Source organism: Trematomus bernacchii, unplaced genomic scaffold, assembly GCF_902827165.1.
Source record: "Trematomus bernacchii unplaced genomic scaffold, fTreBer1.1, whole genome shotgun sequence".
NCBI lineage: Eukaryota > Metazoa > Chordata > Actinopteri > Perciformes > Nototheniidae > Trematomus > Trematomus bernacchii.
In genome coordinates, this window is record NW_022987714.1 from 421,149 (window position 1) to 442,119 (window position 20,971).

The window sequence follows — 20,971 nt, forward strand, 5'->3', positions numbered from 1 at the left end:
TTTGTTTTTTGAGATATTTATTCTTAAAAATGAGTTGGGGACCTTGGGATTTTTCACGTGTCGGTGCTGACGCATGTTTCTTTCTCCGCCTCCTCCCACGTCAGCTGTAAAGTATTCATGCTGCTGTGCGGTTTGCCTTCAGCGCTCTAAGGTGATCCTACTAGTTTAAAGCTTTGTCACAGAGAAATCAAAAGCTGCAATGATTTTTCAACACATATTGATATGGATAATAATGGCATAGGATAATAGCCATGCTTTACACATAATTATAAAACAATGTTAGGATGATTAGTACAGATTTCCTAAAGGTTGTTTATACAGTTTTTCATTATCCTCAATATTTAAGTGCATCATATAATTTGTCTTTATATATTAAATGGTATTTTGATACATAGTTATAGTGATTTAATACATACAGTACATACAGTAAAGTAACTCTTAATAACATTTAGAGGGACATTGCGAAGCCCTTAAAATGCAATAGATATCTTCAGGTAAAACGGTATGCAGTGGAATGATAAAACTGTACACAACTGTCATACCAGAATATGGTGGCATTTTCTTTTACATTGCCAAGTTTTGTTTTCCTCTACAACACACAGTACAGATCATCTAAATAAAGCCACTCTCAGAGAAAAAAGCAAAACAAAAAGCCATTTCTGTATCAAACAGAAGGTCAACATCTTGCATGCATTATTTTTAGAAGTATTACAAATGTAAAATTAGTGGATAGGAGGGGGAAACAAATCATAAACGTCAACAACCGCATGCAGCAACAATGTTATATTGTTAACAATTCAATTTTCGCATCCTCACACAATAAAATCATAAGGCATGCCTCATTGAACTCTCCATACTTGTAATGGCAGATACATTTGATTAACAACTGGTATGGATACCCTTCTTGTTTACTTTCATATGGTCAATACATTTGTGAAATGAAACCTGCAAATAAAGAGAAAATAAAGCGATTAGCCCAGTCTGCCCGTGGTTAACAAGAGCCTTCATTGATACAATCATACGGTGGATCATCTTGTAACTTGTGACCACAGGCTTGTAATACATATTAACCACTAGGCTTTTAATAATTTAATACTTACTCGGCAGACAGGCTGCTCAGTTTGTATTCCTCTGGCGGAGATTCTTGTCTTTGTGGTTGTTGGTCGAATTAGTTTTCCTGTAGCAGAAAGCAAACAAATAAATCAGTCGGTGAAAACTCAGATCAAACGTGTTTACTAAAACATTCAGGGAAATTAATGATTTGGAAAAAATGTATGCACATTAAATTAATATAAATACAAAATGTCATCTTTTTGGGCTCTGCCAATTTATGATAGACAATTTGCATTGTTTATGGCTTCTCAGATTAAATACTTACAACTAATACTATACTAAAACTAATTAGAAAAACAACCAGTTGATTAAAGGGTCACCACTTATTTTACACACAATTATTCAGTTGTATGTCTTCTGTGGCTCTCAAGAGAGCTTTTTTTAGTGTGAGAAAGTAATCGGTAAAATGACCCTTTAATCAATAATGAAAACAACACTCACAGCAGAGTACACTGTATGCTTGTCCTTACTCTAGTGCAGGGGGGTCAAACTCAAATACACAGTGGGCCAAAATAAAAAAATCGGTACTAGTCGAGGGCCGGACTGGTTCAATGTTTATTGTAAAACTTATTGAAATGAACTTATTGCACATATTAAACCTGGAACTAACAAAGCTTAAATGATTGCCTATAAAAACAACATTAAACATTAAATAATCAGTTGCATTCATTTCTTATGGCTCTATCTGCAGCTTTTCCGGAGTCATTTCTTATGATTACATTTTTCCACAGGCCAACAACAGGTCAAAAAAACAATTTCCCTCAAAGAAAAAAACAAACATGCCCTGTTGTCGCAAGAAAAAAAGTGCAAAAGGAAACATCCATTGAAACTCAGTTTGCTGCTGTGATGCTAGTTCAAGCCAGATACTTGGCATCTCATCTTGGGTGCAAGTTCATCAATGATTGGGCTCAGGCTCTGAGCTGAGGAAATCCTCAGGATTGAGTGAAGGTGTGCGTGCAATATACCGGCGGGCCAGATCTAACAGTAATTACAAATTATCCTGCGGGCCGAAATTAAATCCACCAAGGGCCTGATTTGGCCTCCTGGCCTTGAGTTTGACACATGTGCTCTAGTGCAGTGGTTCTCAACTGGTGGGTCGCGACCCAAAAGTGGGTGGCGGACCCGTTTCGAGTGGGTTGCAGATGTGTGAGTGAAGAAAAGAAAAAAAAAAAAAAAAAAGGTCAAACTTTTATTTTGAAGGCCCGATTTTCTAACGCTTTGCATGCAGTAGGCGTTGGACTGGAATATTATTAAAATGTTGGGTAGTAATAGATTTATTTATTTTCTTCTCAGAGTGTACCAGAATGCGTAGTTTAAATGTTAGTATTTCTAAAAATCTCCTGGGGGATTATCCCCCCAGACCCCTCTTCTGGGGTTGGGTTTTCAGCACGTCTGCCTTTTTATGTTATACAGTTCAGCTTTGATTCCATCATCTCATTAAACCTTTTTTAAAAGCATACTTTTGTTCTGTGAAGGGATATAAGGAATATATGCACTGTACTTCACTTTATTTAATAATGTATGCTGAAAAGCGTATATATTACGGCACAATTTGTTGTTGAATAGATTTGAGTGGTTCAACATTTCGGGTCGCGATCTATTGACTAAGGAAAAAGTGGGTCCCGAGGCCTGACCAGTTGAGAACCACTGCTCTAGTGTGTACTAAACAGCTAATATCATGAACACAAACTCTACTTTTCACTGAGTCTACCAGACCTATCTCAAGTTACATATTTAAACAATTCTTAACACTATTTTAATTCTTTAATAGTACCTCTTTACATTAACTACCCCCACTTATAAGAAAACATTTATTAAATGGTTTAAAACACACTCTAATGTAGTTGTAAGCAGCCATAATGACATTTCTAAATGATTGTTAATCTAAAGTATTTCTAAAGAAACTCTATAAAGATTTATTACAACTGTGTTGTTTTTATTTTCATTATGTTCAATTCATACACCACCCCATTGTTTACAGGGGAGGAGTTAAAGCTGTTTATTAATAAAGTATTTACCACCCATAACTGCTTACAACGGCATTGCATGTTTAAAATGTTCACACACTGCTTCCGACTGAAAACAGGGGCCTTTTTTACTCTAGAGCATCATGCAGGGCTTTCCTAATGAGGATTATTCTCATGCTAATTTGTTCTTATCAACAGAAAAAACATGTCCCTACCTGACTCGTTTTATTTTCCTGTGATTTATATACGTATAGGCAGCTTAGCAACCGTTTCATGATGCTCTAAGTTTGGCTGTGTACTGTAAAGGAAGTCTACTCTGGATGCATCATAATAGCTACAATAAAACACCAAGCTAAACAGATACATGTATTGAAGGTAAAATGTTTATACTCACACTGGACCTGCATGGTCATCATCTGAAGCAACAAGGGAAGATATGGAGAAATGAGAACCATCAAATAAAAATAATCGCAAAGTAGTTGCACACATTGATGAAGAGACATTTTTTGGTTTTTACAAAAATCATAAAGCATTAAAAACAGCAGCTGTTAATGACACACTCTAAGATGTTCATGTTTCAACTATAATGCATGTGCAGACTGTTATGGTCACTCACAAACAGACTGAATGCATTTAAATCCACAACACCACATTAAAACAATTATAACGTAAAAAGTAAAACAATACTGTTGTCATGCAGACAGGCAGAGCTCACAGAGAACAGCTGTTCACTCGGAGAGATAAGTGAGGAGCAGATCCATTAATATCAGCCCTCTACTGAGGGCAATAAAGTCATGGAAGCTGCCTAAAACAATATTCATATTTTCAATTATGTACACTGGTTTGCATGCCATTTCAGTGCTGCAGTTTGAAGCAAAAGTTAAGTTACCACTTACAATAAAATCTTTGAAAATTAAGATTTGCACAGCACTCAATGTTGATGCTCAACAGAACGGTGAACTGTGCTGTGAGCTGGGAAAAGATGAGGCTGAATGCTTATTAGGGCTGCACGATATATCGTGTCGTGACGTCCTGCGATGTCAATCGCGTTATGCATGCGCATAACGCGATTGACATCGCAGGACGTGCGATTTAAAAATATATATTAAGTAGGCAAATGAACTCAAACACGTCATGTTACAATTATTTTGCTGCTTGCTACAAAAGGAAAACTCGCGCGGCTCTCATGTCAGGGGTACTTGAGTGAGTGACATGCAGGCTCTGCATTCACAGCAAACCACCAATCACAATCATTCTTGATCAGATCACAGCAGGTTAACCGAGCTAGCTCAGCTTGTTGCTCTGATAACTTAAGATCCAGAAGTCCGTGACTAAAATCCTTCATCCGGTTAAATATTGTTAAAAAAATATATCAATTGTATAGCATTAAAATTCAAGAAAGGATGGTTTGCGGACAAAAAAAACGGTATTTTCAAATATTCCAGTATTTTTTCATATCGCAATATATATCGCAGGGGAAGAAAATATCGCAATGTCAGTTTTTTCCAATATCGTGCAGCCCTAATGCTTATTGATATTCATAAAGCATGCAAACTCTCACACTTACCACAAACAGGATTTAGGTTTTGCAATTTGGGGAGGATGGGAAATATTTCAACAATCTGTTAAAAAAAAGTCAACAGCCACAGCTTACCTGTATAAAATATGGAGTTAAGGATTTCAAGCAAGAATTTGCTTCGTGATTCACACGATCTCGTCTATTTTGTGCAGATTCTCAAGATGATTAAAACATCATGTAATGAACCATAATGATAAAATGTTCCTGCACAGCACCACTGACTGACTGTTAAAGCTTTGAGCTGGACGGTGCATCTAATTAATGTCAACATTTGAATTTGAGACAAAAAGCCACCCAAATAACAATATTGCATTATTTATGATATAGTCGGACTATTGTAAATTATGTACTCGGTACAATTTGAAGATTCCCCACTGGCATTGGTAGATGATATACCTAAATGAAGTGACTCGTGGTGAAGCTTGCAGCAGCTTGGGGGCAGCCCAAGGTCCCTGGAAAGCTGTTAATAATTGAAACTGTCCGCAACACTGCAGTATCATATTTCTCATGAATATTAAATACATGAAATTGTCCTGACAAGGTGCGACCTCTTCTAACATTGTCTGCCTGTCGGGTCAGCCTCGGCAAACTAAATTATTGAATGCAGGCAGAGCACAGTGTCAGGTGAAGAAGTTGGAGTCTCTGGCAAAGGGATAACTTCAGCACCAGACACCGAAACACAGTGTGCCTCCTTTCCTAGGCACGTCATTAGCGATGCATTAAGGCTTTGCAAAAAAACTCACAGGAGAGAGATTGATGTCAACGATGGACAATATAACCAGTTTCTCCTCAGATATATTAAAAACAGTGGAATTATAAAACACCTTGGCACCACCATGGGTGACTCACCGTCTTGTAAATCATCGGGCTTCTTGCGCTTCTCATAAACGACGATGATGACGATCAGGATGATGATCTCGGCCAAAACCCCCAGGAGAGGCCATAAGGGGGCCAGGTTGCTGCGGACCCTCAGCACGATCTTCTCGTCGCGGGTGCCCAGCATGTTGGTGGCGTTGCAGTGATACTCGCCCGGATCCAAGTCAATGTCCAGGTTGGCGATGTGGAGCTCGGTGTAGTTGTCTCTGCTGCTGATGGTGAAGCGCCCGCTTGAGTTGTCAATTTCCTGTCAAAGGAGAAGAAATAAATACTTAATAATGTTTAGAGTGTTTTTTTATTTTATTTTTTTACATGCTTTTATATTCTAGTAAAGTCCAGGTTTTGAAACGATTTCACAACATTGAATTATATACTGTATTACAGCTCCATGTTATAAAAGTGCCACTTCCTTTAACTTTAATGTAACTATTATTATCTTGTTTTAATTTATAGTATTCTATTTAATTTAAATCTCTCTACTTTTTTGCCTTGATTTTATTTTATCCAATATAAAAAAAGGCATCAACTTTTAATATATTTGTTAATATGAAAAAATGATGTACAATACATGATTTTCTATTTGATGTAATCTTCTTGCCATAAATAAATCACTTTGTGAATTTTGTATTGCCTGAATATTTACAGTAACTCATAAGTACAGTTTTGCAAAGAATCCTTGAAACAAGCAGATATTAATGCATTTGTAGAAAATGTTAGCTTAAGCTAAAGTAGATTAGATAAGCAGGTTTAACATTTTAACCTCAGTGTCCCTTATGCTTGGGTTGCTAGCAGAGGATTTATTCTAATGCAGGATTGTGTAGACACAGAAACACTAGAATTACATGCTACAAAAAACAATTACATACAGTACCAACCAATCGCTACCCTTTGAACAATTACATAGTATCATTATGTGTTCCTTTCATCTAATGCATTACAGTACAACACTTCAATTATAAACTCAGTTAAATGACAGTGTCAAAATAAACTGAACATTATAACCTTCTATCGGACTGTCATTGTAAACAGGTGTTTAGGAAGAGTTTATGTATACCACATACCCTGGGAAAGCCATTGTCGAATTTGCGCCAGTTCCAGATAGGATAAGGATATCCGGTAGACTTACAGTAGAGCACAGCGACCTGGCCCTCGTTCTTATTCTCACTACGCTTGTGGCCTATAATGTCAGGAGCAGCTAAAACAAGAATAGCAAAAGAAACATAGATTAATTGTTACAATGTGGGTGCAGGGATCCAGTCCATTTCCTACTTCCTTTTTCAAAGTAGAGACTGAATACAGTAAGTTATTTTAATTGCCTCAGTTTTTTTTAAATACTCGTAACCTAAATAATGCCTATGGAAAACTGCCAAATGTTTTATGCAATATTCAAGCAAGAGACAAAGCACTTCAGAGAGAGATAACACAAATTGTATTTGGCATTTAAAAAAGCTGCAGGAGGGAAACTTTGCAGCAAACAGTATTGCTGCATTCCATTCAAGTGATCCATTGCAACATAATTGTATTCGGAGAAATCCTAATATTTGTCATCAGCCTGGCTTGTTCATCATTTTTCTTCCCACAGGAAAATAAATTCTCTGTAAAATAAAGGAAAACAAAAAAATCCAATTTGCCTCTATAACGATGCGTGTGACAGCAGAAAAGGCTGACCAGATTTTAACGTTGGGACATAATCCCTCACCATCGGACAAACAAGACACCATCTGCTGCCACTGAGCCGGGCCCTGGTTAGATGGAGGTGTCAAGGGCGCCTGCTGCCCTGCGAGCAGCCAGCAGGGTCGTTTGAAATCACAGGTCCTCACATGACCGAGCTGCTGGGGCTCAAGGCCATCCGGGCCATTTTTTTAATGGTGACACCTCTAATGCTGGCCTTGAAACTGACAAAAACGCCTGCAGATCACAAATCAACACCTACATTTTACTTCTATGGTGGCGTTTGCTGGAGGAGCCGTCTCGAAGGTGTAGACACACATGTACACTCCTGCGGCGTCTCCTCTCGGCTTCTTCAGGCTGCAGATCAGAAACACAGCTCACATGAACCCTGCTTATATCTGTTTAACACTCTGACACACAACAATAGTATACCGTTTTCCCTTACAAATATTCAGTGTTCCTATTGGGGCTGCGTGTTTCTGCGATCTCCTCCCCGTTCTTCATCCAGTAGCTCTCCTGGTGGACGCTGTGAGCGCTGGTCAGGTTACACTGCAGCAGGTAAGAGTCGCCTTCCACAGGAAGTGAGGTGTGATCAGAGGAGGCGATCGACGGCTCTGTAGGAAAGACAAGGGTCAGCTACGACAGAAGGGAAGCTTGATGGAACTCGTGGGTGAGGGTGTGTTGGAGGATATAAACAACAACGCAGAAAGACACACAGCTAAAGACACTTTACCCACACATTCACAACATAGCACAGGAATAGAGTTGTGAAGTAGGAGGAATTATTTCAGGCATACAGAGTTCCTTAAGCAGAGTTTAATGCATCGTTAGGTGACTGAGAAGTGGGAGCTCTTCCAAGGCCCACGGTTGAATCATCAGTACAAAGATGTCCAACTGCATTTGAAAATATATTTTCCTTGATAAAAAATGTAAGTGTTCGAGTCTGTCTGCATAGAAACGTAAGTAATGAAGCAAACTACAGCTCCCAAGGTGCATTTCTGTTAAAAGAATCCCAAAACAAACTTAAATTATTGTTAAATATGCCACTAACCATAAGCAACAATAAGCAAGAAGTAAAGCGCTTCTTCTACAGTCTGCAGCTCTACCACAACATATTGACCTTTTATGAGTAGTACCCATGTTGGGGAACATGGTTCAAGGTGAATTTAACTCTCTTATCTTAAATGAAGAGATTAAGTACCTTTGAAGGAATACGATATAAATTACATAATGACCAATAACATAAGTCCACACTAACATAAGTTTGCATCTGATTGAAATTCAACCTGTGGAAAATAGTTGCTCAGATAACCTTTAAACTGCGTTGCATGCTGCTTAACGTGATGATCTACATCACGTTAAGCATGTTTGCACGTATAGGCCCCTGGTGAGTAATCACAACACTTGTATATACAATACAGCTTGGCATGGTTTTGATGTAAATGTTGTCTCTACCTAAACACAATACAGTATCTAAGCTGTAAAACTACTGCCCAGATACATTGATCTAAAATGTTGCAAATATTTTTACTAGAATTCTGCAATAAACTGATCATAGAATAAGCAAATCTGATAGGAATATAGGACCGGACATTTGGACAAATCAGATTGAGACTATTAAAATAATAGTCAGAAAAGGAAACTGAAAATAATGTATACAGTCCAGGGAAATGAGAAGATGAGAGCTATAGGGAGAGAAAAACGAAGAAGAGAGAAAATGGAGACGGAGGAGATGTGGCTGCAGGTTAAAGGATCTACTGTCACCGAGGGATGAGCACGATGTAAAACACTACTCCTCAGGTAAGAGCACATATAGACTAGTTGGTGGTGTTTTCTTAGTTTTCCAAGTCTGTAGGGGAGGATGGCACCTATGGAGGCAGCTAGAGGTCTGAGGGAGGCTATAGCGAGGGGTGGGAGCGGGGGTTTCCTCTACAGTGACCACTCACTCTGCAGCACCGTTATAGAGGCCTGCGCACGGATCCAGGTGGTGGCTGGATTTTGGTGCAGGTCATTACGGCGCGGGTCATTGCTGGCTCTGCACTCATAGGTCCCAACATCGTCCACCGTGAGACGCGAGACCCCCAACAAGCTCACGGCGTTGGAGCCGTAGGCCGTGTTGATGGAGACTCGCCGCTTACGGGCGCCGTCCCAAAGCTGCCTGAAGGAATCGGCCCGGTTGATCTCAGAGTACCACCACTGGATTTCGGGGGTGGGGTTTCCCACCACGTCACAGTACAGCTCAAAGGCGTCGCCCGTGAGCTTAGTCTCAGAAAAAGGTGATCTCACAAAGCCCGCTGGTGGTGGAGGGGCAGCATGGACAGAAAAAGGGGAACAGGTGGATGATGGAGAGCAAGAAAATAACAGGGTAAATTAAAGTGGAGGCAGAAAAGAAACGAAAAAACTGAAAAAAAGATAATGTGAAATAATAAGAAAGACACTGATAGATTATCTTAAAATGGAAGAAAGGTTGATGAATAAAAAAGAAATATAAAATGTAGAAAATAATAGAGGTGCAGCTACCTAATCTGTCACGCATCGATTGTTGTTGTCCAAGTATGTTCAATTCAAATATATTTTCATTTATGAATATATTTACCATCATTTAAGGCTAAGAGATTAGGAGAATTAAAAGAGAGTCAGAGGAGAGAGAGAGAGAGAGAGAGAGAGAGAGAGAGAGAGAGAGAGAGAGAGAGAGATTATTGCGCCTATTTCAAGGAAGATTTCATTTTATTCTGCTGGGACGTCTTTGTGAGGCTGCTCTCACTTGATTTGTCCAATTAATGCCATCATATTGATTTGTTCCAGACTCAAGCAGCGCTCACACCCGAAAGTCCTCCAAGTGACCTTGTCCTTTTTAGTAAATCTGGTCTGTTTAATCAAAACATAATTCAAGGGGATTTTCAATCATGGGACACAGACGCCGGGCTGACTGTATACTGTTCATTTTACTGGATTGATATGATGTCTCGGTATTTGCACGGAAAGCAATAAAAGTGCAACAATTGATCATGGCTGCACAGATTGGAGCAGGAGGAGGAGGCGGGGGGAGGGGGGGGGGTGTAATCATAAGCATGGTCTACGGCACCGTGGAGAGCACATTGAGAGGAGATTTATAGAAACTGCGGCTCTGGGTCTCACGGGAGCGTGTGGGCGCATGGTGATAGACCCCCTCGGTTTCCATAGAAGCACTCTACGGCAACAAAGCAGGAAGAGGAAGAGACGGCCAACCAGACCAAGGACATCACAAGACAGACAGACATGTTGTTTTTCCTCCAGCTGACATCATAACCCTGCTGTACAGCCCACGAGAGCAGCACAGTTGCTGTAGGCACAAATGGATACCCATAAACAATTATTTTTTGGGGGGGAGGGGCTGAATAACAATGTATGTAAAGTAAAGATTCATCAGGTAGCATCGATAGATTTAAATGAAAAAATGTATGTCTTAACAAAAGATATATTGTCAAGGCCAAATACATTCAAATGGAGCACAGTTATGCCACTATATCTATGCTATAGTAACGTTATCATGGCATCAGAGGTTTCTTGTTGACCATCTGAGAAAAGTAATATTCAAACCAAGAGGACAACAGGTTGAATGGGTTATGCGAATTAGGCGAAGTTCAAATTAATCACATTTTCCTCTGTGTCCTTATTATTATCATTAGTTCAGAATAAATATATAACATTTAATTTTTGTTTTAAATCCAGATTTTTTTTGTTTTGCTGACAATGACTGACGTACATTTTAAATGCTTTTTATACGATATTACGTTGGTTCCATGTTTTCTGGTCGTTTTTTTCCAAAAAAGAATGGTGTTCAGGCTGGGCAAGTTATTAATGCATGACTCAATATTAATAAAAATGTATCAAAAATGGACTCGGCTGTTGGTTTGTTAGGTACTCCTAGCTAAAAACGAGTGCAGTCTAGCAATAAGTCCTACATTCACGAAGGTTATAATGTTGAAATGAATTGCATTACAGTGATAGGTGTTTCGGTTTCTTAATTACACTGCCGTTATAGAAATACATGGGGTTAACAACATAAGAAAAGCACCTGAAGAGATTTAACAACACCACAAACTGCGGCTTCAAAAATAAACATACAGTTGAATCAATAACTCTCCAACAGTTTCAAAATGTTCACCTTGTTATAGGGAGGATGTATTGCTTATTGTGTTACACTGCATTCATTTTTGATGGATATAGCTCATAAACTGGCATCAAAGTGTTTATGTAAACACTAAAAATACATCAACAAACAATTTGAAAACTGAAAACCTCAGCTGTCAACACAGAACTGCTGAGAGACAGATCCTGCCACAGCAGATAGTGACGATGTGTAAAAGTGCTGAGCCAGTAGTCGTGCACATGTATGAGTGACGTCACTCATGTCGAGTTGATGTTGGATTAGTTTTGGCACAAGGTTATGTGTATATATAAAATATGAGCGCTACTTTGTGTTTTTTCTTCTAAATCCTTCATTTATCTTGCATTGACCACATATTTATTAACCCCTGAATGTTTTGCAACCAATCATTTTAATTGTTAGGTTTTTTTTTTTTTTTAACTATTATTTGTTCCAGGCAAAATATATTTAGCTTTAGCTCTGCGGCTAATGATTATTCTTATTGCTACAGCTCTGACTGCCTTTAAAAAAACAGCGCCAAAATCTGTTATTTCTTTTCTTTCTTTTTTATTCTCATTTTCAGTATTGCCAAATTTGTTCATATGGTCACATGTTTTTTTTGTTTTTTTTTAAGAACTTCTTCGTTTCATCTGATGCTCTTCTTGTGTCTAATGCTTAAGTGTGTTCATAGGTTTGTTTTAAAGGTGAACATATGGAAATGTGTGCATTACGTTTAGTCAATTCTGACATCATAAGAATAAATGTGTCTTTGCCTTATTTTCTATAACAATCAATTCCCCAGAGCTCTACGTGACTTCTTGAAATGTCCCATTTTGTGTGAACGACAACAATTATTCAGTTAACAAGAATAAAAAATGGGTGAAAACAGAAAATCGTCATATTGTTTGATAACTAACTGATGATTAACCAATTCTCAAAATAGTTTTCAATTAGTTTAATCAATAATTCGTATAATGGTAACAGCTCTTTATATGATGTTATTACGTTTGTAGAATAAGGTTAATCTCATACAAGTCGTTTAAAGTCACATACTGTATTTAGCCTTTTGAAAAGCTCTAGAGAGGAAACCATTGTATTATCCTTTATAACCTCGTATGTACTTCTATCCAATCAGACTCTCATGTAACACCTGGACCAATCAAAATCAGCCTGTGAGCCACATCCTGCCAGCCCCTAGTGACTGTAAACAGCAATGAGTCAGATATTTTCTCTGTTTCTCCCGAATAATTCATTAAAAAACAGTGTAATATGAAGTATTTCTGGACAGTGTCCCAGTTCATGCATCAAAAAGTGTGCAACTCATATTTAGTAGCTAATTGAATGCTAAATATGAGAACAGCATTGAGCCCTGATGGACAGAGACACCTTGGGATTAGAAAAGCAACAGAAAGCGATGGCTTACATATTCATTGTTTAAATGCTGGTCAATAATATTGTAGATATTGAAATGATTTAAATATGTTAATAAATTGTAAATAAAATCATTAAAATGCAAATAAGAACTGAAAACAAAATCAGTCAATTAATCGATTAGTTCATAAATCATAAATAGGGTCTGCTGCGATTTTGTTAATCTATTCATTGTTTAAGTAATTTGTTCACTATTTTCTGACATTGTGATGACCAACACAATAAATCAATTGGATCAATCAATAATATATTTGTAGCCCTACTGCAAAATACACAAATAGGACCTTTTACATTTCAGCCCAATGATACGTTATATTTTTCAGTGGATGAGCTGTATGTTTGTTATTTATTTAAAAATGTACAAAAGACGATCATTTAGACACTCCACTCACAGTCCATCTTAAAACATTCACTACTATACAGTGTGTCCAATCTGCTGACAAAACTACATTTTGGTAAACATAGGTCAAATCTGGGACTAAAATTACAATTTATTGTCATTCTCTATGATTGAATTATATATGTGTTTAATGTTTGAATTGAAAAACGGAGTTTGTCAGGATAACTGAACCTTTGTACTGATAAATGTCCTCAGTTTATAATATAAACCTAAAACTGAAATCAATGAATATTTTGGGATTATCAATCAATTAATTACTGGAGCAACAAAATCCTATGCTTGCATTGATCGCATGCTGAGCAATATGCATCAAATCCAATATGACAATATTTATTACCTCCAAAATTGATATACAACTCTAAAATATCACCACAATTGATAAATTGCTGGGCAATAAATAGTTATTGCCCAGCAATTTATCAATTGTGGTGAACTTTAACTGAGATCTACACTTTAAGCAGTTTTTGTTACTTCTGTATGATAAATTACAACAAGGAAATGGGTTGATACTACAGCGTCCTTGGTAAAAGCTACTCTACTTCAGATGAAACACACATCCTTAGGGAACATCGGCAGGAATAGCTTCAGAAGCGATTAGCAGATACAAATGGCTTCTGTCATGAGGCTGGCTGCTGTACGCCTTAATATCTTGTCTAACCAGACTCACCTTATACTCTAATATATACTTATACGATTATTAATGCACTGTGTCATTTGCGGTACCATATTGCTTCTGTGGATTATATGAAAACAGGTGAAGAAGGTGAGAAAATATCACTTTCTAGCAGTCTGCCTGATAAAAACCCATTACATTTGAGCAGATCTTTATCCGCCGGTGTGCTGATCAAAGAAGAGATGAAATGAGTGGGTGTGTGCAGTATAGGAGGAGATGCATTCCTACACATGGTCAACTCCAGGGAAGGCCGGAGCTGAATCAATTCTCACTCTCCTTCTCACACAATGCTGGCAAATCTACACTGTGCATAATTACAGTATCCACCCCCAAATACTCAGCTGAGACGGATTTACACTGCCCTAAACTGTTTGCTGGTGGGGGGTGAGATTTATGAGCAGGGGGGGGGGAATTTCTCAGCGAGTAGAATCGCTCAGAGAAATCAATGCCTTTCTGCAGTGCAGCACATCTCAGCAAAGAGTTAACAGATCCACTGTTGCAAGAGGACATTAAAGCCATGGTTCCCAGTGCAGCATCTTTGCTCTAAAAATAGAAGCATGCAGCAAAATGGACTGGTGCTATTTACAGCACTTCTGAAGTCCTGCAGCTAATTACATGCGTGTTATGCTCTGTTACAAGGAGCTGATGCAAGTGGTGATCTCACCCTGTAGGAGAGTGACACACTGCTGGATACTGAATCCTAGCATACCTGAGCAGACCCATAGTGACAGCATGTTGAGTGTGTGTGTGTGTGTGTGTGTGTGTGTGTGTGTGTGTGTGTGTGTGTGTGTGTGTGTGTGTGTGTGTGTGTCTCTCTCTAAGGAGGGCATGACAGATTGTGAACTTCAGAGTGACACCATTTCCTTTTCCACCTTCTTATTGAGCAGAACTTGTCCTTGCAGGTTGAATGTATTCAGCTGCACACTTCAAAGGACATTTTAGGGACACGGGCCTGCGTATGGCCCACTTCAGCCCAACCAATACACATTGCATCCCCTTAATGATTTATTGACCCTTTCATTACAAACGCCAAAGACCAAAACAGCGTCGACTGATATCAGTTTCTTTCCCGTTGAGGGATTATGTAATTAACCTGACTGCTGCTGGTGGTGAGATATCCATGATGGACAGTGTTCTTCAGAAAATCATTCATTAGAAAGTGTCCCACTGCAGAAATGCATGCGAAATCCCTCCCTAAAAACCCCCCGCATGTTCTCGTTTTTCTTACCATTCTGAGAAGACACGGTCTGCAGCAGCAGGGCTCCGATCATCGCCAGCGAGAAGGACATGACTGCAGCTCTTCGTTTGCCAGGTATCATCTTCGGAGACGGGAGAAAATGCCGGTAGGCGCGCGCTAAAGGTGACCTGAGCAGGATATGAGGATGTGGGCTGGATTCACCGAGGCTCCACACACACACTAAAGCTGGGTAATGGGAAGTGTTGCTAGGTAGACTAGCGGGAGCCTACGGCACTGCTGCTAGCTACCTGTGTGGCTCTCTGCTGTGTGTCAGCCCGATGCAGGGAGGGAACCACCTTTTTTTTACCCACCCGTCTCATCTGAAATCCCGCGAGATCTTGGAGGAACGCAGAGACGAGGGTTAGGTTAATGGCATCTTATAATTAGAGCAGAATTCAATTATATGATCACAATAGACAAGATGGACGCTTTTGTTTCTCAGGCAAGTTTTAAAAATACATATAAGATAAACCCAATCTTTAATGTTTCATGCAATGGTCAATTTTGAAAGTTTGAAGGTACTAGGTACGTTTTCATGCCCCATTTTACTTTAATTGTACTATTGGCTTGTATGGCTGATTTCCCAAAATATCCCAAAAACATGGCCATTTTTATTTTTGTTGTTGTTAAGTTATCATAAATGACCTCTTTAAATACTTTGACTCGATGTCATCTAAATGAAACAATACTTTTGAACCTGACTTTATCCAATGTTCCTGTATCCTAACAAGTAACATGTAATGTTCAGATTGTTACATAAATGTATACAAATGAGCACAGTTAAATTAGATTGTTTTGATGTAAATTCAGTGGGAAGGTTTCATGGCGATATCTATTAGTTTAGTTAATGTTCTACCTTTTTCACGTCAGTGGTTGCGTGTAGTGCTTAACAAATCGCTAAAGGCCTGAAACTGTGCCATGGGTCAAGAATACTCTCAGGCTGACTAAGCCCTGACCTCTATGGCACCAGGGACTTTAAGTAGACCTTTAATCCTATTTCTATTTGAACTAATGAAGGGTAGTGGCAGCCTCACGTCTTCAACACACTGTGTAACTTTGTTGCTATACTAAATTGAGCTTGAAAAGTGGCCTTATCATACTTTACTGGTATATTGTCTCTTAAATTGCTCATACTAGTCTAATAGTTTATAGTATGAACAAAAGTCTATAGAGCATTGCTCACCTGCAATATAAATCCAACAATGATTGTAGGAACATAGGTGGATTAGGGGATCAGGTTCCATTCCTATTGCTGTGGTCTAAGTTTTAGAAGTCAATAACATGTTTAAGCTCCAAAATAACTTAATTATACTATAGTTAGTGTGTTAGACTTTAACTTTAACCTCCATGTAGCCTAAATTTAGTATTTGTAAGCATGGATGCTTTTCAATGTCCAAATGCTTTTATCAGATTTTTGTCTTAAACTAATAGTTTTTTTTCCCTTGATACATTATCTTATAGTGATTTGGATAATACCATATAAGGTATCAGTTTGAGGACAGTTATGATGTGAAGTTAAAAAAGGTCACATAAGTTAACTCCAACAATTGAAAAAGGGGCGCAAAGTTAATTGTCATGCATGCATTTATTGTATCATATATATAAAAAACATCTGTTAAGTTACAAATATTGAGTTGTCTTTAATAACTGAAAAAATGTTTTCCAATATCTTATTTTGTTCTCATCAGCAATTGACATCAATCAATCAATGTTTATTTATATAAACGGGGGTCCTTAGACATTTTTAAAAATACTTAATTATCATATTCAGATAATGTTTGGATTAATATCCACACCCGGAAGCCATATACCGGCATACAAATTATAAACGAAGTGACATTGAAGTTAGGCTGATAGTTGTACTTTCTGTCAGTTTATATTTTAAAAAGGCATTATGATTATTTGTTCATACCACAACACTTGCACTTGGTGATAACATTTAGTGAGTCCGAAAACATATTTAATCAAAATGGAGTAGTAAAAGGTTGCACTCCAAATGCATTTTTAATCACTGCCGAACACTATCAAATGTATTTGTTTTATGAGATCATCATGATGTGCAATAAATCAGACCTGCAAACAATGACTGATCGCACTTGAATATTTGTTACAGCACACATTCAATTTTCATTCTAGGGTTTTTATAGGTAAAATACTGCTTGTAGATTGGGGTTATGATCCTCACGTTGACAGACTTTTATTCATTTAAAATGTTTAAATAAAAATGTTTTCTAATGTTTGGTTGGTTTTGACAAACAAACAAAACAAACATTTTCTTTTTTGCATCATTCAGGTTTAATTTTTCTCCCAACAAAAATAATTCTCCATAGTAACCTTACAATTCCAATGCAGCTGAAAGCTACAAGTAAAACAACTGCCAACAAAGCAGCCATAACATCAATAGAGTTGTAAACAAACCAGGACATTTTGTACGAGTGTGTTTGCAGATGACGGGCTCCTTTATGCCTGATGACGTATTCTATCCAAAACACTGCCAGGTCCAGTGGTTTCACAGGCTGATCTCTATGCAGCCTTGACAGCCTCTGCATGTTCTCCCTGTAAGAGGGATCGTAAATAGTTGTCTTTAGAGCATCTGCAAAGTTGTGTCTGTCAAGCTCGGCGATATCCATAATCACAGCTCCCCCCTTTGCTCTGATTCGGTTGAGGTTATCAGGCTGATCAAAGCTTAAGGGAAGTCCAACTACAGATACTCCGTGGTAAATCGCCTCCTGAACGCTGTTAGTGCCTCCGTGGGTCACAATGACTCTAGTTTTGGGATGTCCTAAAAGGTCATTCTGTGGCATCCAGTCAACCATTAATGTGTTGTTACCGAGATTAGCAGGCCTTTGTCCCATATACCGCCATATAACCTTTTGAGGCAGCTGGGCAAAGGCCGCAGCAATCTCCTCAGCGACATCTTGAGGAAGATTCGAGACCAAAGTTCCTAATGTCATCATAATGACCCCATGTTCTCCAGAGCTCTGGACAAAGTCCTCCAGGTCTACAGGGAGCGGTTTTGGGGGCTTGCACTGAAATCCAGCCATGTATACTACATTTGGCATTGTTGGACGTGGAAAATCAAAGACAAAATCATTCCTCATAAGCCATATGTCTGCATCCAGGAAAAATGTTGAGTAATCCACATCAGGGCCAAAATACTTCTCAACTAATGGTTTGTAATGAGGTTCTGTGACTTGTGACATGGTGTACATTCCAAAAATATAACTTAGCATATTCTTAATTCTTTGAGGGAAGCTCATCTTATCTGTTAGCTCTGTTGCAGTGAAAGGAACGTAAGACAGAGGTGAAGGGGCAATAAGGAAATGTGCTTCTCCTTGAATGGTCCATCTGACATTAAAAACAAGAGGAAGTTGAAGCCAACGCCCAAGCATTGTTCCGCCACCGATGCCGGGGTCTGTCAAAACCAAATCAAATTTGGTTTCCTTGAAGGACTGCATCAAGTTTTTATCCCCAAACATCTTATCAGCCATTTCACTCAACCCCTTATGAAGCTGAGAAAACTGATCCACAGACTGCCGCTCCATCCGAATACGATTCCAGGTTTTATACCATGAAGATGCATGCCTACCCTGAAACCGCATTTCAAGGTGTCGAACAAAAAAGGCTTCAAAGTGTTTTTGATCAAATCCACCAGTGCTGGGAACAGTGACACTGGTGTAGAGAGGAGAGTTTTCAGTGATGTACCAGCTATCGGACGCCCGAACCACAGTGATCTCGTGGCCTTTGGCATGCAGTTCCTCTACGAGTACTTTCATGTTTATCCAATGGCTTCCATCCAATGGGAACACCAGGATTTTACCCCCAGATGCACTGGATAGTTGAATCAACAGTAGAGCAAAAGTGAACAGAGATGAGTGAGGCAACATCCTACTGACGCGACGTCCCACTGAGACCTATAAAAGGGCACAAAAACCAGTCAATAGACATCTATACATCAATATAACATATTTTGTGTTGACATTCATACTAATATGAAAAGCAGAAGCAGAAAATAAGTAAATTACTAAAGTACTTAAGTACCCTAGATTACTAAAGTACTTCAGTAGCCTAAATTACTCAAGTACTATGGAACTTAAGTACAATTTCAAGGTCTGAAATTTGACTTTAAACTTATTCTCTGTTACATTTTAGAGGGAAATGTTTTCACTCTCAATTGTCTCAATTAAATACCAGTTTGAGGCATTAATACAAAATATTTTAAAACACAAGTTGATTATTTTATCAACTGTTTATCAGGTTCCATTCCTATTGCTGTGGTCTAGGTGTTACAGTCAATAACATGTGTAGGAGCCACATTTGAAGTAGTAGTTTCTGTGTTTATTACGGTACATGTTTTTGAGTCACTATAGGTGGTGGGCGTGTCAAAGGATTGGTGTGGTGACGTTTGCGGTTATATCCGTTTGCTTTTACCTGCACACTTTGGCCCAATCCCAAACCACTCCCTCGACCCTACCCCTCCGTGGCGGAGTGAACTCCGTCTGTAGCCACACTCGCAGCTCAACGAGGCTCCCTCCTGTCAGATGGAGGGAGTAAATACAGCGGCAAGCTTTGGGACAAACTCCCCTCTCTCTGGCAGAAACAGGAAATGCCGTAACTGTATGTAACAACTGTTTCAAATCAGCATCTCTTAGACAAAAAAGGTAAATTAAGAACTCAAATAAAACTCCAAACATCTTTCATTGTGTTACTTTTTTGTAAAGCTCTTTTAGTTTTAAACCTGATGTTTATAAGCTTCTTAGTTTTTGCAACAGTCTGTAAATATACACAACTTTATAATAAAATGCACACATTTACCTTTTTCTAGACTAAACACAGGTACTGTATGATCCTAAGTTAAAAAAATATGAGGTTATCATGAGGTTGTTAACATCGCAATTTATCAGTGGATGTTTGCTGGAACTACTTGTAAACAGCGTGTTTCCTGACGGACACACACAGCGTGACTCCGGTCAGGTAGAGACCAGTCTCAAGTCAGCACCGATGCAGACTCGCTGTTTGAGGGCTTGATAGCCCACTCCCCCTCCACACCTCTCCACACTCGTTGGTTTGGAACAGCACTTAGGCCCAATCCCAAACCGCCCCCTACACCCTACCCCTACACACTACCCCTCCGTTTGCGCGTTCGCGCGGAGGGTCCGCCACATTAAGTGCTGTTCCAAACCAACGAGTGTGGAGCGGTGTGGAGGGGGAGTGGGCTATTAAGCCCTCAAACAGCGAGTCTGCATCGGTGCTGACTTGAGACTGGTCTCTACCTGACCGGAGTCACGCTGTGTGTGTCCGTCAGGAAACACGCTGTTAAAAAGTAGTTCCAGCAAACATCCACTGATAAACTGCGATGTTAACAACCTCATGATAACCTCATATTTGTTTAACTTAGGATCGTACCTGTGGTTAGTCTAGAAAAGGTAAATGTGTGCATTTTATTATAAAGTTGTGTATATTTACAGACTGTTGCAAAAACTAAGAAGCTTATAAACATCAGGTTTAAAACTAAAAGAGCTTTACAAAAAAGTAACACAATTAAAGATGTTTGGAGTTTTATTTGAGTTATTAATTTACATTTTTTGTCTAAGAGATGCTGATTTGAAGCCGTTGTTACATACAGTTACGGCATTTCCTGTTTCTGCCGGAGAGAGGGGAGGCCGTCCCAAAGCTTGCCGCTGTATTTACTCCCTCCATCTGACAGGAGGGAGCCTCGTTGAGCTGCGAGTGTAGCTACAGACGGAGTTCACTCCGCCACGGAGGGGTAGGGTCGAGGGAGTGGTTTGGGATTGGGCCTCAATGTGGCGGACCCTCCGCGCGAACGTGCAAACGGAGGGGTAGTGTGTAGGGGTAGGGTGTAGGGCGTGGTTTGGGATTGGGCCTGAGTGATAG

The 20,971-nt window shown here is 39.1% G+C and overlaps 2 protein-coding genes across 4 annotated transcripts in view; both read right to left on the minus strand.

Moving 5' to 3' along the window:
• Positions 1 to 15,357, minus strand: LOC117491352 (neuroplastin-like). Of its 2 annotated transcripts, XM_034141279.1 has the most exons (9): positions 15,068 to 15,357; positions 9,153 to 9,500; positions 7,652 to 7,820; positions 7,469 to 7,563; positions 6,597 to 6,730; positions 5,509 to 5,782; positions 3,475 to 3,496; positions 1,101 to 1,177; positions 1 to 945 (listed from the first exon to the last, which is right to left on the minus strand). In XM_034141279.1, exons 1-8 carry the CDS (start codon positions 15,156 to 15,158, stop codon positions 1,117 to 1,119), a joined length of 1,194 nt encoding a protein of 397 aa, XP_033997170.1. In that variant the 5' UTR covers positions 15,159 to 15,357; the 3' UTR covers positions 1 to 945; positions 1,101 to 1,116. The 2 variants fall into 2 exon arrangements, with proteins under 2 accessions (XP_033997170.1, XP_033997171.1); XM_034141280.1 differs by lacking the exon at positions 9,153 to 9,500.
• The window catches only part of LOC117491351 (UDP-glucuronosyltransferase 2A1-like), a 13,889-nt gene continuing 8,268 nt past the window's right edge, over positions 15,351 to 20,971 (minus strand). The window contains exons 2-3 of one of the 2 annotated variants that reach the window (XM_034141278.1): positions 17,495 to 18,990; positions 15,351 to 15,413 (exon numbers count right to left, since the gene is read on the minus strand). In XM_034141278.1, the coding sequence (XP_033997169.1) occupies position 15,413; positions 17,495 to 18,963 (1,470 nt within the window). In that variant the 5' untranslated portion in view covers positions 18,964 to 18,990 and the 3' untranslated portion in view covers positions 15,351 to 15,412. Of the gene's footprint in view, positions 15,414 to 17,014; positions 18,991 to 20,971 lie in introns of those variants that run through there. The other variant, XM_034141277.1, reaches the window with a different exon arrangement.

Coding starts and splice junctions, on each gene's coding strand:
- LOC117491352 (XM_034141279.1), bottom strand. CDS start 15,158: ATGATACCTGGCAAACGAAGAGCTGCAGTCATGTCCTTCTCGCTGGCG. Junction 7,821..9,152: donor CTCTATAACGGTGCTGCAGA/GTGAGTGGTCAC, acceptor TCTTTCCTACAG/AGCCGTCGATCGCCTCCTCT. Junction 1,178..3,474: donor GATGACCATGCAGGTCCAGT/GTGAGTATAAAC, acceptor TTTCTGCTACAG/GAAAACTAATTCGACCAACA.